This window comes from Callorhinus ursinus, unplaced genomic scaffold, assembly GCF_003265705.2.
Source record: "Callorhinus ursinus isolate GAN/ISIS: 27379988/994484 unplaced genomic scaffold, GSC_fseal_2.0 scaffold6, whole genome shotgun sequence".
Taxonomy (NCBI): Eukaryota; Metazoa; Chordata; class Mammalia; order Carnivora; family Otariidae; genus Callorhinus; species Callorhinus ursinus.
The window spans coordinates 36119846-36135587 of record NW_027397068.1 but is presented as its reverse complement, the minus strand read 5'-3'; the positions used below and the strand labels follow the sequence as shown (position 1 = coordinate 36135587).

At 40.3% G+C, this 15742-nt stretch overlaps 1 protein-coding gene across 1 annotated transcript in view; it reads right to left on the bottom strand.

Moving 5' to 3' along the window:
• The window catches only part of NUS1 (NUS1 dehydrodolichyl diphosphate synthase subunit), a 34770-nt gene extending 19564 nt beyond the window's left edge, over positions 1 to 15206 (bottom strand). Inside the window, exons 1-3 of the mRNA XM_025864803.2 lie at positions 14664 to 15206; positions 1682 to 1807; positions 632 to 781 (exon numbers count right to left, since the gene is read on the bottom strand). Of these exons, the coding sequence (XP_025720588.1) occupies positions 632 to 781; positions 1682 to 1807; positions 14664 to 15078 (691 nt within the window). The 5' untranslated portion in view covers positions 15079 to 15206. The remainder of the gene's footprint in view (positions 1 to 631; positions 782 to 1681; positions 1808 to 14663) is intronic.
• Positions 15207 to 15742: the final 536 nt, after the last annotated feature.

Here is a 15742-nt window from a genome sequence, read left to right as displayed (position 1 = left end):
TAGCAGGAGGGGAAGAATGAAGGGGGGGAAATCAGAGGGGGAGATGAACCATGAGAGACGATGGACTCTGAAGAACAAACTGAGGGTTCTAGAGGGGAGGGGGGTGGGGGGATGGGTTAGCCTGGTGATGGGTATTAAAGAGGGCACGTTCTGCGTGGAGCACTGGTGTTATGCACAAACAATGAATCATGGAACACTACATCCAAAACTAATGATGTAATGTATGGTGATTAACATAACAATAAAATTTCTTTAAAAATTAAGTGAATTGAATTGCTGGACACCCATATGGTGTCTGGATAACTGCAGAACTCACCTTTGGTATAGGAAAATATCCCAGAAGAAGGCTGACAGCAATATATTCAAGAATATTCATCACTGCCCCCCAAATATCCTCTCCTTTACCAGTAAGTTCATACCCTCTCCTTTACCAGTAAGTTCTCATGCGAGTTGACTACAAATTTCATTATCTCAAAACCATTTTCACATGTGGGTCTTTAAGATTTCAGAAACATTACAAGTGTAACAACAAAATCAGGCTTTATCATGCAAACGGAACCTAGATCCTAGGTTCTCCTTAATACCGTACCCTTGTGGGACAAAAGTAAAAACATATATATATAAAACTTACTAAGTAAACTGTCGAACATGTCTAAATCCAAATCTGTGGATCTCTTTTGCTGCTGAGCTACTAATTGGCAAAAGTCCTGAGCAGCTCTCACAATATCTGCTTTTCCATCTTCTGGGGAGAGCACCTTCACTGCCGATTGGCAATTTAAAACTGGAGGAAAAAATAAACAAGTTATTACGTAAAACATCCTGTTCCAGACATATTTCAAAATCCATTTCAAGAAATATTAAGTTCAGACTAAAATAAAAGTATAGTTCTTATAGTAAACAAGAATCATTTAAGTCCCTCAAATTCAATATCAAAACATACCTATCTACACTCCTCTAGAAGGACTCACACATCACAGTTGTGTATATATATTTATATACTGCCTTCCTCTTAGGGAGCTCAGAGACCTTGTATCTCTGAATGAAACCTCTAGAAAATAGGAATTAGAGGCTAGTTTACAATTTTCACTCATCTAAAATGTCATCTACAATCATAGTACAGTTAGCAATAACGAGAGATCTAAATGAAGACTGTAGGAAAAAAAATGTGTTTCAACGGAATAGGTATTGTCCACCTTATCAGATTCTGCTTCTATGGGACCTATCTTATAATTGATAGGATTCTAGGTAACTGACAGCAATGCCAAATTCTTATCTATCGACATGCAAATTCTTTCTTGTCTGGTATAGGTTCAATTATCTTCTCTGTAACCCCATTAAAAACAGCCTCCATTTACATATTCATTTCAATATTCCTGATCTGTGTGTCCATTCTCTGGACTCTCTTTTGAACTGGTTACAAAATCTGCCTGGTTCCTGGTTGTTTATGAGTTAAATAAAATCTTTAATATGTGTTTATTTTTTAATATCTATGAAATTCATAATTTTATCTTTTTCCAAAAATTATCTTTGAACAAGAAGAAAGAAAAGTCTAAATCTGATGATTAAAGAGGGTGACAGTAAAGACCTAGAGGGCAAAATGAATGAATGAGTGACAGAATTTGCCCTGAAACACAAAACACATCTGCATAAGTTAGATAATGAATTTTACACTCATGCTTACCTTGATCATCTTTGTCATTACTATTTGCAAACTCTGGTGAGTATTTCGAACAATCTAAGCCCAAAAGTTCCTGCTGTTGTTTTAAAATTTCATCCATCAATCTGGAATTATTTCTTTTGAAAATACCTTAAAAAGAAAAAAAGCAAGTAAATCCCGACTAGGTTAATTTATCCTCTTCAACAATTAATGGATGTTTGTTGTGAAAACAACACTGCTCCCAGAACTGAACAAATTCCAAATGAAGTAGGGGCTGATTCAATCTAAACTAGAATATAAAAGAAAAACAACAAAACTTTGTTAACACAACAGTCTGGAATCAAGCTAATGTAAAAAAAAAAAAAAGGACAGAGTGACTACTTAAGAGTCAGTATGAATATGATAAAATTAGACCAAGAAAGACATTTTAAGACATCATTTACTTGAAACCTTTATTTACAGATTAAGAAACTGAGACCCAAAGTCCTGAAGAGACTTATCCAAGAATTTAAAAACTGCAGCAGCGATCTAGAGCCCTTATCTTCCTGACTCCCAGTCCAATGAACTTTCCTTGCAGATTCACTTCGTGCATTCAATACTATTACCTTAATTTGATTAGTTTTTTTTTTAAAGATTTTTATTTATTTATTTGAGAGAGAGAGCCTGAGTGCATGTAGGGGGAGGGGCAGAGGGAGAGGGAGAGTCTCAAGCAGACTCTGGGCCTAGCATGGAACCCAATGGGGGCTTGATCCCACAACCCCGAGATCACAACCTGAGCTGAAACGAAGAGTTGGACACCCAACCAACTGCACCACCCAGGTGCCCCTTGATATTTTTTTTTAAGATTTTATTTATTTGACAGAGAGAGAGAGAGAGGGCACAGCAGGGGGAGCAGCAGAGGCAGAGGGAGAAGCAGGCTCCCCACCGAGCAGGGAGCCCAATGTGGGGCTCGATCCCAGGTCCCTGAGATCATGACCTGAGCCGAAGGCAGCTGCTTAACCAACTGAGCCACCCAGGAGCCCCTTGATTCTTTTTAATAAGAGGAACTACTATGAATTATGTAAAAAGTAGAGAGAATATACAAAAGTAACAAAACCAAAATTTAGTAAATTCAAACAAAGCATGGAAAATATGCTACATAAAACTGTGTCTGATCCTTTAACCCTGCACAGAAGAGTTAAAATTTTCAATTGCTATTAGCTCATTGAGAAAGATGAAGAAACTATGTTTAATATAAAACTAATAAAAAGAGCTTTAAAAATAAGTGACAAGTTTTTAGCTGTTTTCAGAGGGGCAGCTTTCTAGTGGCAGCTTTTTTACTTCTATCAAGTGTTCCTACTCTATATACTGTCAGATTTGACTTTAAAGCACTTCAAGGATTAAATGGGAGAGAGAACACAGTAAAGATAAATACAAAATAACACAGAATCTGCTGTATATACATGTCAACTTGGTGGTATTATGTGTAACAGCAGTTCAAAGATAAAAAAAGCAGTCTCCTTTATTTTGTAGGGAAAGGCTTTGTAAAATAAGCAAGACCTGAGCTGAGCTGACTTGAGAAACTTAAAAGAAAATGGAGAGGATACTGTTTTTAAGAAAAAACACTGAATACCCAAAAGACAGACAAATGTTGCTGGTGCAAAGGATTTGAGAAAAGGGGATACACCTAATTTTCATTTCATGTTGTCTACCAAACAGGTAACCAACAATTTCTAAGCAATGTGGGAATGGTGGAAATTTATAACTTTGGGAAAATTAACCTTACAACACTATAGAGAAAGTCAGGCAGGAGAGTACTGTAATAGTCCACTCATAACTTGATGAAGCAATGGAAAGAGTTCATTATAAAAGAACTGAGAGAATGAAGAGCATGACTTAATTGGAGGTGAACACAGAAAATTCCATGGCTTTAATCCTAGCTAACAGAAAATGACTTTTTTTTAAAGTGGGGAAATTCTAGAAGAGACCTGGTTTGAAGGAAAATAAGCTTAGTTTTAGACAGCTGATGACAGAATATTTAGGCAGGGGGTACTGAAAAAGTGATTAAGACACATGCGGGAATGACATTCAAAAGAGGTCATATAAATACCACATGGGTAGAGATCTTAACTATTTTGCTTACCAAGGACCAGCACAGTGCCTGGCATAGAACAGACACTCAACACATAAATGTCTGCTGAAAGAAGACAACAGGTCAGACACTGGCTGCGGGACTTCAAAAGACCTCTTTAGGGTAAATGACATTTCAGCTGGCCAATGAAGAAGTAGGAGAATTCTACAGGGGCGGGGCTGGGAAGGTAACATAACACAAGATAGAGGATGGAGACATAAACATACATTTGGGAGTCATCCTCCTCGAGGTGAAAGCCAAACATACACACAAGAAATGAGAAATAAGATCTCCAAAGGTAAGGAAGCATACATGGGGGAGAGTAGGGGGCTAAGGCTGTGGCTCCTTTATGAAAGCCCACAATCATAAGATCAAAAGCCAGGAAATATAAAAGCGAACATTGTATAGTACCCATATCCAGAGTGAAATTAAACAAAAAAATAGTCCCAAATACAATTTTTAAAGAAAGGTGATTAATATCAGAAGCTATTTGAAAAACAATGTTTAGTATAGTAACACTTGTGCAATAATACAGATATGTAGGATATAAACATCTTCAAGTCAATCATAAAATTCACATGTATGACAAAAGCATATACTACAAAACAACTATATAATACAGACTTGGTAATGTTACAAGATTTCCAATTACTTATACAAATAAAAGATAATTTAGACCACACTTTGATCTATGGAAGGCATATGAATTTTAAAAATAATGCAAAATCTCCACAACACTACTGCCAGGACATATGGAACTTATTAAAATGTTAAACAAATCAATTTCTCATATGAGCTAAGGTTATTCATTTCAATAGTAACCTACCAGTAGGAGCCCTTGCTTTTGTCTATTTACACCGCACTGATCCCTTCCTTTGATACTCTAAAGACCTATGCTTCAGTTCTCACCAATGCACTCATCTTTGCCTTAGCTTCCAGATTCAAGTGGTTACACGTTACAGGAACTCTTGCTCTCTCCAAATCAATGGGTGATATTCTTTATCACCAAAACGGTTACCGCCTCTTCTCAATCTATATCCTTTCCTTTTCAATCTTTCTGAAGTGTTACCATTAATGACGACCCTGCTTCCTTTTCAAAATTCTATCCTTACCCCAGCTTGTCTGAATGCCCTTTCTTGGTTCCACTCCCAACATGCTCCTTGAATGGCCCCTTCTCGCTCTGCACTGAACCCTTCCCCTCTTCCCACCTGCAACTGGAGCTTACTCCTAGAGTTCCTATCTCTGCCCTCTCATTCTGTCCACGTGCTCCTTTCTCTAAGTCTAGTCACCCACAGGATTTTACGACCACTTGGGGCGGGCCAGGACAAGGGTAAGATGAGTGAGACAAAACTTAACGGGGCACCAAAAAAACCCGTAATTAAGATAAACAATAATTTAATGCAATATCTTTAACAACTTAATGCAAAAACATCCAAGATGAACAAAACATTAAAATTTTAAGTAAAAACAGGACCAGCATTTGATGAACAATTCTAGTTCATTCAAATACCTAATTCTACCCAGAAGTTCTGTAAGCATCTGAAAATGAACCAACCTAAAACTTAGCAGCTTATCTTTTAAAGCTAGTTCTCAAACACTTACATCAAGTTTGTTTGTTTTTTTTTTTAATGGAGCAGTACTATACGTGTAAAACTTACATGCACTTAGTGACAAGGCCTGGAAAGGAATAGGTAACATGAGAACCGTGAATGTAAAAGGATGATGGGACAGTAGGTGATTTGAAATCATAACTGCTATTAAACTACCTATATAATTAAAAGAAAAAAAAAGGCATAGCCTTTCTGTTGTTCTATTTTTAATAAAGACATCACTATCTGCCCAGTCACCCAGGCATCTTCTCTACTCTCCAGTATTTTCACTACCACCTCCAATGCCCTATTAATATGCTAAACCCATATACTCGCCTACAGCAATATTTCCCATATCCATTTCCATTTGTTCCTTGCCCCCAACTGGTTTCAAGCGATACTCTTCTTTAAAATATTACAATCACCTTCCAATGGGTTTTCTTGCCCCTTCTAGCATGTATTACTAGACTGGCAACCAGATTAATCTTTGGGTTCATCTTCAATCCTGACATATTCCAATTTTAGTATCTCCAATGGCCCCCCAAATGCTTAATGTATTAAGAACATACTGCTCAGATCAGCATTAAGATTGTGCCTAGGGACGCCTGGGTGGCTCAGTCGGTTAAGCGTCTGCCTTCAGCTCAGGTCATGGCCCCAGGGTCCTGGGATTGAGTCCCGCATCATGCTCCTTGCTCAGAGGGGAGCCTGCTTCTCCCTCTGCCTGTCACTTGCCCTGCTTGTGTGCTTGATCTCTCTCTGACAAATAAATAAAATCTCAAAAAAAAAAAAAAAAGGTTGCAGCCAATTGTTTCCACATTTGGTGGGTGGAAATAATTTATATTTATGGAAAAAAATGAATCTATTTCGCTGTAGTACTCTATTCCCAGCAAATCAGAACTGCCTTATGTTCCCCCCCAAAACATATGATGTGAGTCCAACCTCCATCCTTTATATTACCTTCCCAGCCCCATGCCTAATAAAACTCTTCAGAGGCCAGCCAAAATGTCACTTACCCTCAAGAAGCCCTTCCAAAATCCCCCCAGCCAGATATGCCCCATTCCTCCTCAGACTCACCCTCACTCCCTCCAAACTCCATAATAAACAATATTCTACTTATTATAATTGTAGCTTAATCCCCCTACTGAACTGTAGTCTTACTTATGAACTTGTGTCTTACTCATCTCTTTTTCCCTAAGCCACCTTCCACAGAGCAGGAGTTCAATGTTTATTTAATAAACTGAATTATCAGTGCACAAAGTACCACCTAACAACAAAACCTAAATGGACATGTCACTGAATGGAATTTTTAAGAAGTTTCCAGGAAGCTCTCACAATAAAAGCAGGCACTTCCTTAATGCACACAGGCAGAAATTCTGTTAAAATGGAAGAATACAGAGGCACAGTTACAAGGTATTTTTTATAAAGATGTTCATAAGGTTATTTTAAACACAACCTTTATCTTGGCTGATTTGGATGGAGAAATTAAATATACAAGTATAGCTTGTGAGAAGTGCTAAATACACAAAGCACAGTATCAGCAAAATGATTCCTGATACCTCATAGCTTGCCCCGTCCAGAAATCTTGATTATACACCATACCTATCCTACTTACCTATAAGTGATACTATCCACTTAAAATTTTCTTCAGGATTCAAAGTGTACTCACACATATTTCACAATATACACAAGAAATGCAACAAGATGTAAGATCGCCTTTGACTAAGAAAGGCAATTCCTCTACTAATATCATAGTATGATATTACCAAGTATTTATACTTATGGAGTTCTTTTTTTCATATCATAATTCATCTTGTTTGCCTTCACAGAATCTCAACAAAAGCCAAAATGTTGTAATAAAAGAAACTATCACAAAAGTCATTTTATGTAAAAGGAAGCTGGGACCACATTCATTCAGAAATAACTGACCTAAGGGAAAAACAATTGCAAATACATTTTTGAGAAAATCATACTTTACAGAATCATACAGTAATAAGCTGAAATAATTATTTTATCCCATCTTTGTACAGATGAGGAAACAGACCCAAAAAGGTCAAGCTACTGTCCTTGGTCAAGAGTTTTTAAGACTTTGGCCTGAAATCCAGGTCTCTTGGATTCTACTTGCTCAGTTCAGTAACTATTTCTAACACTGATAAATACACAATGCTAAACCCACTTTACTAACAGACCCATTACATTTTGAATTCCCCGCCCCCAAAGTTGAACTCTATTAAATATATACAACTACCCTTTTTACAAATAAGCAGCATCTTTTGAAAAACTAGGACTAGAGCTCTTTTTTAAAAGACTTTTAAGAAGGTTTCATAGGGCTAACAGTTATTTAAATTCTTTAAGAATGATTTAGGAATCTAAAATAAGTTTTTGCAATAATAATTTAAAGAATTCTGTATTATGTTTTGTTGCTCTACAAGTATAGTTCATGTACTCTTAATTTCCTAAGTATGAACCAAATGTAAATATAGAGAAAAGATATATGAAAGAACTATTTTTAAAAACACACACATGCACATGCCCACACACCCAGGAACAGCTATAATTTCCATAAAAAAATAAAAGATTATGCCAGGAAAACTGGACTTCAGAAAGGTTACTATGTGTTTGGTATTTCTTGATAAACATTAGCTGTGCACTTTGGGGGCCAAATGTAAACTTTTTATAGTCTTAAGAAAGAACTATTTTAAATTCTAGTATTCAAATCTACATACAATGCTCAATGTTTAATCAACAAGCTAAGGTAACGTCCCCTAACCATTCATCCTAAACCGAATGTCCCCAACCTCCTATCATAACACTTCCAGTTTTTAGTATTTCCTAGACTTTGTTTTCCTGAATGTGTAATCCTGGCTTAAATGATCATGCAATTTTTGTATCGTTTTTTTCACTTTTGTAACATGTATCCTTCCTTAGCGCTAATCTCCTGATTATTATAACAATTGCATTATTTAACAAAAAAGTCTTTGCTGATTTTGTTCAGCTCTCAAAATACAAAAATCAATACTTTCAGAACTGAGATTATTACTACTATAGCTATTGCATATTCTCTCAGCATTTAGGTTTTCATCATATTCAAGGAAAAGAAAAATGCCAGTACAACTGGTGAACATAGAAAGTGGAATGAAGAGCATTATATGAGGTCAGACAGAGATGGAGGCAAAAGGGTAATACAAAGGGGTCTGTGGGCCTTAGTAATGAGAAATGAGAAAACATTCCAAGTACTATAGGAAGCTGTTGGAAGGTTTTATTCAGAGTTCGAATGACGTTAACAAAAAAGATCACCTTACTGGTGAGTAAAGAATGGATTATACAGGGGCCAGAATACAAATGAAGACCAATCAGGTGGTTAGAGCAACAATCCAGGTGAAAGATAATAACTCAAACTGGGGGCGCCTGGGTGGCTCAGTTGGTTGAGCGACTGTCTTCGGCTCAGGTCATGATCCTGGAGTCCTGGGATCGAGTCCCGCATCGGGCTCCTTGCTCAGCAGGGAGTCTGCTTCTCCCTCTGACCCTCCCCCCTCTCATGTGCTCTCTCTCTCTCAAATAAATAAAATCGAAAGAAAGAAAGAAAGAACGAAGGAACTCAAACTGGGGTGGCTGCAATGGACAACCAAAACAAGGGTCGAATTTGAAACATATTCTAGAGGAAAGGCCAAGGATGCCTGTTGACACATTACAGGTGGAATATGATGTAAGAGACTCAAAGAGGACATCTAAGTTTTTATTCGAGCAACTGGTTGGAAGGTACTAGTATTTTTTAAGGTAAGAAAAAGAGAGACAGAGGTCTGGGGTGGGGGTAAATTCAAGAGTACTGTTTTGGACATGTTAAGTATCTGAGATGTCGAATAAAAGTGAACCCTGTTAGGCAGTGAGTTAGATATAGAAGTCTGGAATTATGGGAGAGATCAGGACTGGAGATACAAATCTGGGTACGAGCATTTAAAGGATATCTAAAGTGATCAGACTGGAGAAAGGGATCTGGGACAGGGGTCAGCAAACTGCTGCTATGGGAATGCAGCCACACCCACTCATTTATGACTGCTCTTTGGTCTCAATGGCAGAATTGAGTAGTTGTAACAAGGACTTCTAACCCACTAGGCCTAAAATATTTACTAGCTGGCCCTTTAAGAAAAAGTTTGATGACCCTTGACATAGAATGAACAAGAGAATGACAAGGGCATATATATATATATAAGCGGCACAAAACTCTAGGACACTCCAATATTTAGAAATGGAACAAATGAAGAGAAGCCAGAAGGCTCAGAAGGAACAGAGAGCAAGACAGAAAGAAATCCAAGCATACACGATGTCACGGAAGCCAGGAGAGAAGTATTTCAAAGAGAGTGGAATTAAGTATGCTCTATCCACCTATTAGATTATATACTGTATTCAGGACCCTTACTGTAGTCTTTTTGAGATCTCTATTAATTAAAATGACATTTTAGAATTATAGGTTCAATATTTAGTCTACCCTTTCAAGCATGCATACATTAACTGGGTAATACAACCATGACATACATACTTTTTTCAAATTAAGGGAACCAAGTAAGAAGGAGTTTAATTAGACAAGTATTCAATCAGCAAATCTTATCTGCATTCCTTAAACACTGCTTCTTTTAAAATTTATGTGAAATGAATAATGAATTCCATAAAATGAGACTTCTAAAGCACATATTTAATATATCTTCTTTCAAATCTGAAATTAGAATTTTTACCATGGTTATCCCCTCCTTTCTACAGAAACAGACTTCAAGAAACACCTAACAACAAGTATTTTTAAGGACAAGGAATGGGGCATGTGGGGGCTCAGTTGGTTAAGCATCTGCCTTCAGCTCAGGTCAGGATTGGGATCGAGTCCCGCATGGGGCTCCCTGCTCAGCTCCCTCTGCTGCTCCCCCTGCTTGTGCTCTGTCAAATAAATAAAATCTTAAAAAAAAAAAAAAGATAAGGGAAGAGAGAAAAGTGGAATAAACACTAAAACAATCTCTCCTAATTATAAAACATCTAACCAGCTATAGAATGTAATACTTCTTTATAAATGCCCATCCTTCAAAATGGCCTACCTTTTATCCTTTTAAACTAGACACTTCAGTAAGTTACCTAGTGGTTACCCCCTCATTTAATTTCTCTAACAATCCAATTACACTATCAGAGGCAATCTTCAGAGAAGATAACATATACTAATGAAGCAATTATTTAAAATTTAAAAAAACTACCATTAAAATTTTACATGACTAAAACAGTCATAACAAAATAAATCTTACAGGCCACTAAACAATTTTATCTTAAGGGGGAGCCCCAGGATACTTCACAGAACACCAATTACACTGAGCCGAGCGTGCTGTGGCAAGGGAAGACATAGGAGTGAGGGCGGCACTGCATAATGCAACAAGCGGTTGCAGGAGAGAGGTATGAGATGAACAAACCCCATGGGCTTTCGTAGCCTCTGGGTGCACATTTTAAAAATGAGAAGAGTGTATTCACAGACTCTGCTTACCTGACAAAGAAATAGTTCAACACAGAGCAGGAGTTCCACAAAATTAAATCTAGTTGATTAAAAAAGTATGTCCTATGATTCACAGGATTAGCCTTTGTAATAGTGGTATGAAGAAAATTCTACTTGCCTTCAAATATGTTATAAATCATTTCCATTACCTGTAGATAAGTACCACTTTAATCAAGGCTTTAAGATGACCCACCATAATTAGGAATAGTACTAAAAGTGACATTATAGTCACATTCTCTTACCAGTGGAAGTCAGTGTAGCAAAAACGGTTAAGTAGAAAACCTTTGCAATAGTATCTAGTTCAAATTCTAGATCTGCTCCTTACTAGATATGGGTGCTTGGCTTTCAGTGTCTTGATGTGCAAAACTGCTAAGGATTTAATGCACTTCTTTGCCTAGTATCTGGAACATAGTAAGAATTCAACAAAGGCTAACTATTCCTATTAAGTAAAGGTTTATTTTCATACACAGGTCCAGTACTATAGTTAAACAGAAGGGTACTCAAGAAAATGTTGACTTTTGAAATGTCAAAAGTCAACAAAAGCAGAACAAAGCTTTTCAAAGTCAGCAAAACTGGGGATGGAACAGTCAAGAAGGCTACCTAGAGGTTACAGAGCGGACGTTATAAGGATTGATGATAGCCTTTTGCCAGATAACTAACTCTGTGGCACAAAATCAAGAGGACATTCCAGGATGCTAAGGTACATGTGGAATTCTGTACAAGACATGAAGTACACAAAGGTGAAGATTAGGAACAGATCCTCCCTTACAGGAGTTTCCACATGAAGGAAGACAAGCACCCGTTTGTATTGCTCACTGTATCAAGATGCAATCACAATACAACTGGACTTTAACATTTCTTCCAACTCTGTATTTCAATATGAGGAAAACAATAAGTACTTAGTAAAACCATACTTCCCAACAGCATCTGTGTCACTGTGCCAAATACATAACTCAGGCAAACTATGTTCATTTCCTTCATTTCCCTCCATTATTTTAAGGTTCCTGGGTATTCAGGTTGGGAAACAAATAACATGTATAACACCAAACTACACACTGTAGGAGAAGCAAAAAATGAAAAGGATAGATAGCATCTGTGGAGCTTACAACCTAGTAAGATGATTCAGGCCCATATACATGACTACTACTTTAGAAAAGAGAAATACCTTTACAGATGTACAAAGTTCTGAGGCGATCCCAGGACAGAGCAAGATAAGAATGGAAGAGACAAGACAGACTACCTAAGAGGTGATAGTGAGTGAGGATGGACTTACAAGGATTAATGACAGCCTTCTGACTAGTAGACAGCCATTTGTCAGGAAAAGGAGAAGAGACATTCCGATGGGAGGGAACATCAGGTAACCTAAACATGGATACAGCAAAAGGTATATAAAATAGTGAGAAGTAGGTTGAGGAGGCTGGGAGTACACTGGGCAGGCATTTTTAATGTCAGTGTGAGAAATCTGTACCCAAAAAGTAACACTGCAGGATTTCCTAAGCTCGGTCAAAGAAGCCTTGTAAGCCCTGGACTTTGGCTACGTCTTCGGGAACACCCTTGGAGGGAAGTCAGCTACCATCTTACTACCCTGAGGTCACTATTAAATAAGGAAGTCCAAGCCAGCCATATAGAAAGACTATGTGAAGACATGACCAACTTGCCTTCATCCACTCCAGCCATCACAAACCAGGCGTCAGACTTATGCTCAGACTTATGCTCATTGGGGAGTCAGCTTCTCCCTCTCCCTTTGCTCCTCCCCCTGCAAATGCACGCACGCATGCTCTCTCTCTCTCTCTCATTCACTCTCTGCCCCAAATAAATAAAATCTAAAAACCAAACCAAACCTCCATTCTGTTTTCTGTCAATACGTGGTTAGCTTGACTTCTTCCTTTTCATTAACAACCATTTTTCTTGTAGCAAATGTGACACAAGATATTTCTGAACCACATCAGCAACTCACTAACAGGAATTGCTGGAACAAGGAAGTGTGGCAATATTACAATCTGTGTTAGCAGGCACAGTCACCAAGTTAAACTGTTTAGCTATACATCTGCCTTCCCTTCTGGAATGTAAAGGTATTTGCTTGAAAAGAATCACCTGTACATAAGGGATTCACTTATAAGTCAATTCACCACATTGTTTAACGGCTTCAACTAATTTCCATTTCTGTTTCACTTCTTTCTTTCCACAGGCAATATTTCTGTTGCACTGGTTTAAGCAAAGATGGTGTCCCTTCCTAACATTCTCATGATTTTTTTTTTTAAGATTTTATTTATTTCACAGAGAGAGCGAGAGAGGGAACACAAGCAGGGGGAGAGGGAGAGGGAGAAGCAGGCTTCCTGCCAAGCAGGGAGCCTAATGTGGGACTCGATCCCAGGACCCTGGGATCATGACCTGAGCCGAAGGCAGACACTTAATGACTGAGCCACCCAGGCACCCCACAGTCTCATGACTTCTATTGGTCTGCAGACTTCTTTGGGAAGTTCGAGAAAATGTCAGCCCCTATAAACTTTACCCTACAGGTTAAATAGCATTTGATGATGACAGGCTCCTGAGTCACCATATTCCTTGCTAACTGCAAGGAAGGTGACAGGTCAAAGATTAATACCCTCTAAGAGTTACTGTCTGACCTTGACCTACTCTTTCTGACAAATCCCCAGTTAACACCCACCTATTTGACAAAGATTTTTAAGGGAAAAAAATCAAACCATAGCTTCTGTGGAGCATACCAGTAATTTACATTACTGAACAGAGAATAAAACATTAGTTTCCTTTCCTTCATACCAGTACATCTAAATCACTGTTACCACATCTTTGTCTCTAAGAAAATTCCACTGCTTTCAAGATCTGACTGAACCCAAGCCTGACATTTAGAGCCTTTCTCAACCTTACCGCCGATTCCTTATAATTCGACGTCCAGCTGAAAGCACACTCCCTCTGCCTGAACATCTCAGGTTCCTCCATTCGGGATTTCCTTCCCCCATTCTCACAGTGGTTACTTACTCTCAACACTTCTTGTTACTAACCACGTCACTTAGGTATGTGTCTACTCCCCATAAGCCTCAGAATCCATGGAGTTAAATGCAAAATTACAAGGAATGTGCTTAGCACAGTGCTTAAGGTTTGTAGCCACCCAATAAGCGCTGAATTCTTGTACTTAACAAAATTCCCCACGGTGCAATTCATTCCCTCAATCAGCACTTAAAGGAGGGAATTACTCTATCAAGTACTGCGTTAGCCACTAAGGATCAACGACTGCACACTATCCCAGACCTCTGAAGACTAGGTGACTAGTTTCATTTTTGCCTATCCAGTCTCTCACTTACTTTTCGTAGGCCCAGTTCAAATGCTAATTGGCCCCGACCCCTCAGCTTCTGCCTAAATCCTTCACAGCCTGACAAGGACTTAAGAGCAGTTCCTTGAATCTCTCTTAAGAAACACCGTGGTGTAACAAAAGGGCAAATATGTGAAAAAGCACAGATGCTGGCGATCCTCAGGTCCCTTTTCTGTGAAACAAGGGTATACAAATACCATCTGCCTTACTGAGGCACTATAAAGAATAAGACATATTTTTTAGATGCAGACACAGCAAGGACTTAGTAGGTGTTCACTAAATCTTATCTCCCTTCCTTGAAAGCGCTGGCACTGCAATCTGCACTTAAGGGCCTCGGGACCCGGCAATTGGAAGAGCCGGGAACGCCGCGGTGAGCCGCACGCCCGGGATACATCTGCCGGATGTGCGGTCCCCGCGGTCGAAGACGCCCCGGTACCCCTACCCGTGCCGGACCTCACCTTGGTGGTCGTAGACGCTAATGTAGGAGATGCCCACAGCCATACACCACACCACGAGACTCGCGATGTCCGAGAAGCTGGGCTCCTGCTCCTCTTCGGTGACCACCAAGCCCATATGCACTGGCAGCTTCTCCAGGGAACGGCCGTCCGCGCGCCAGCGCAGCCGGGGGTGGGCGGCGGCCCGGCCCGGCCTCCCGCGTGGGTGCCGGTAGTGACGGCGGTTCCCGCCGACAGCCGGGGGCTTGCGGAGCGTGAAGCCGAGCGGCGCTAGGACCGCGGCGGAGGCGGCGCGACAGCAGCGCCGCCAGATCCAGTTCCAGGTGCCGAACCGAACGCGGAGCCAGGAGGTGAGCGTGCGATGCAGACAGAGCAGAGCGTGCAGCACCCGCCACACCAACTCGTACAGCCCCGTCATACTCTCGTGGCGCCCGGGCGCCCTCTCCTCCCTCCCTCCCACACCCGCGGCGCGACGGCTTTTTATCCAGCCCTGCGGCCGGCGCGGGCCATCATCGCTCCATATTCCCCCGCCCCCCACGCCCGAACCCCTTTCTACTGCCAACACCTCACCTCGCCCCCGCCGCCATCTTCCTCCTGCCTCGGCAGCCCCGCCCCCACTAGTACATGGACAGTTCTGATTGGCCGGTGCGGAACTCTGACGCGGCCTCTGGGTCCGAGGATGTGGCCTAACCCGGCGCGGCAAGGGAGGGCGAGCACCTGCGAACTAAGCGGGCCGGAGAACGAGCGCGCCCCCTTGTAGTGTGGAGGGCGAGGTGCAGTCGCCAGCAACCCTTGCCCGCAGGACCTCAGAAAGGTACACGTCTTGGAGGTTGGAATGGGCGATTTCAGGGACTCCGCGTCCCTCGGGGCCCTAGGCGTCTTATACTGTGTCCTTTCATGGCCCCGCCAGAAACGGTTTCTAAGGAGTAGAAGTGGCCCAGATGGATTGGAAATTACAAATGCCAGAAAGAACCTAGGAATAGAAGGTAGCCCGCAGCAAGTGTTGATGCTGAGGATCAACGAGGGTCCCAAAAAGAAGTGTGCAGAGACAGGAGCGTGCCCCTTAGAGAGCTTCTTTGGTC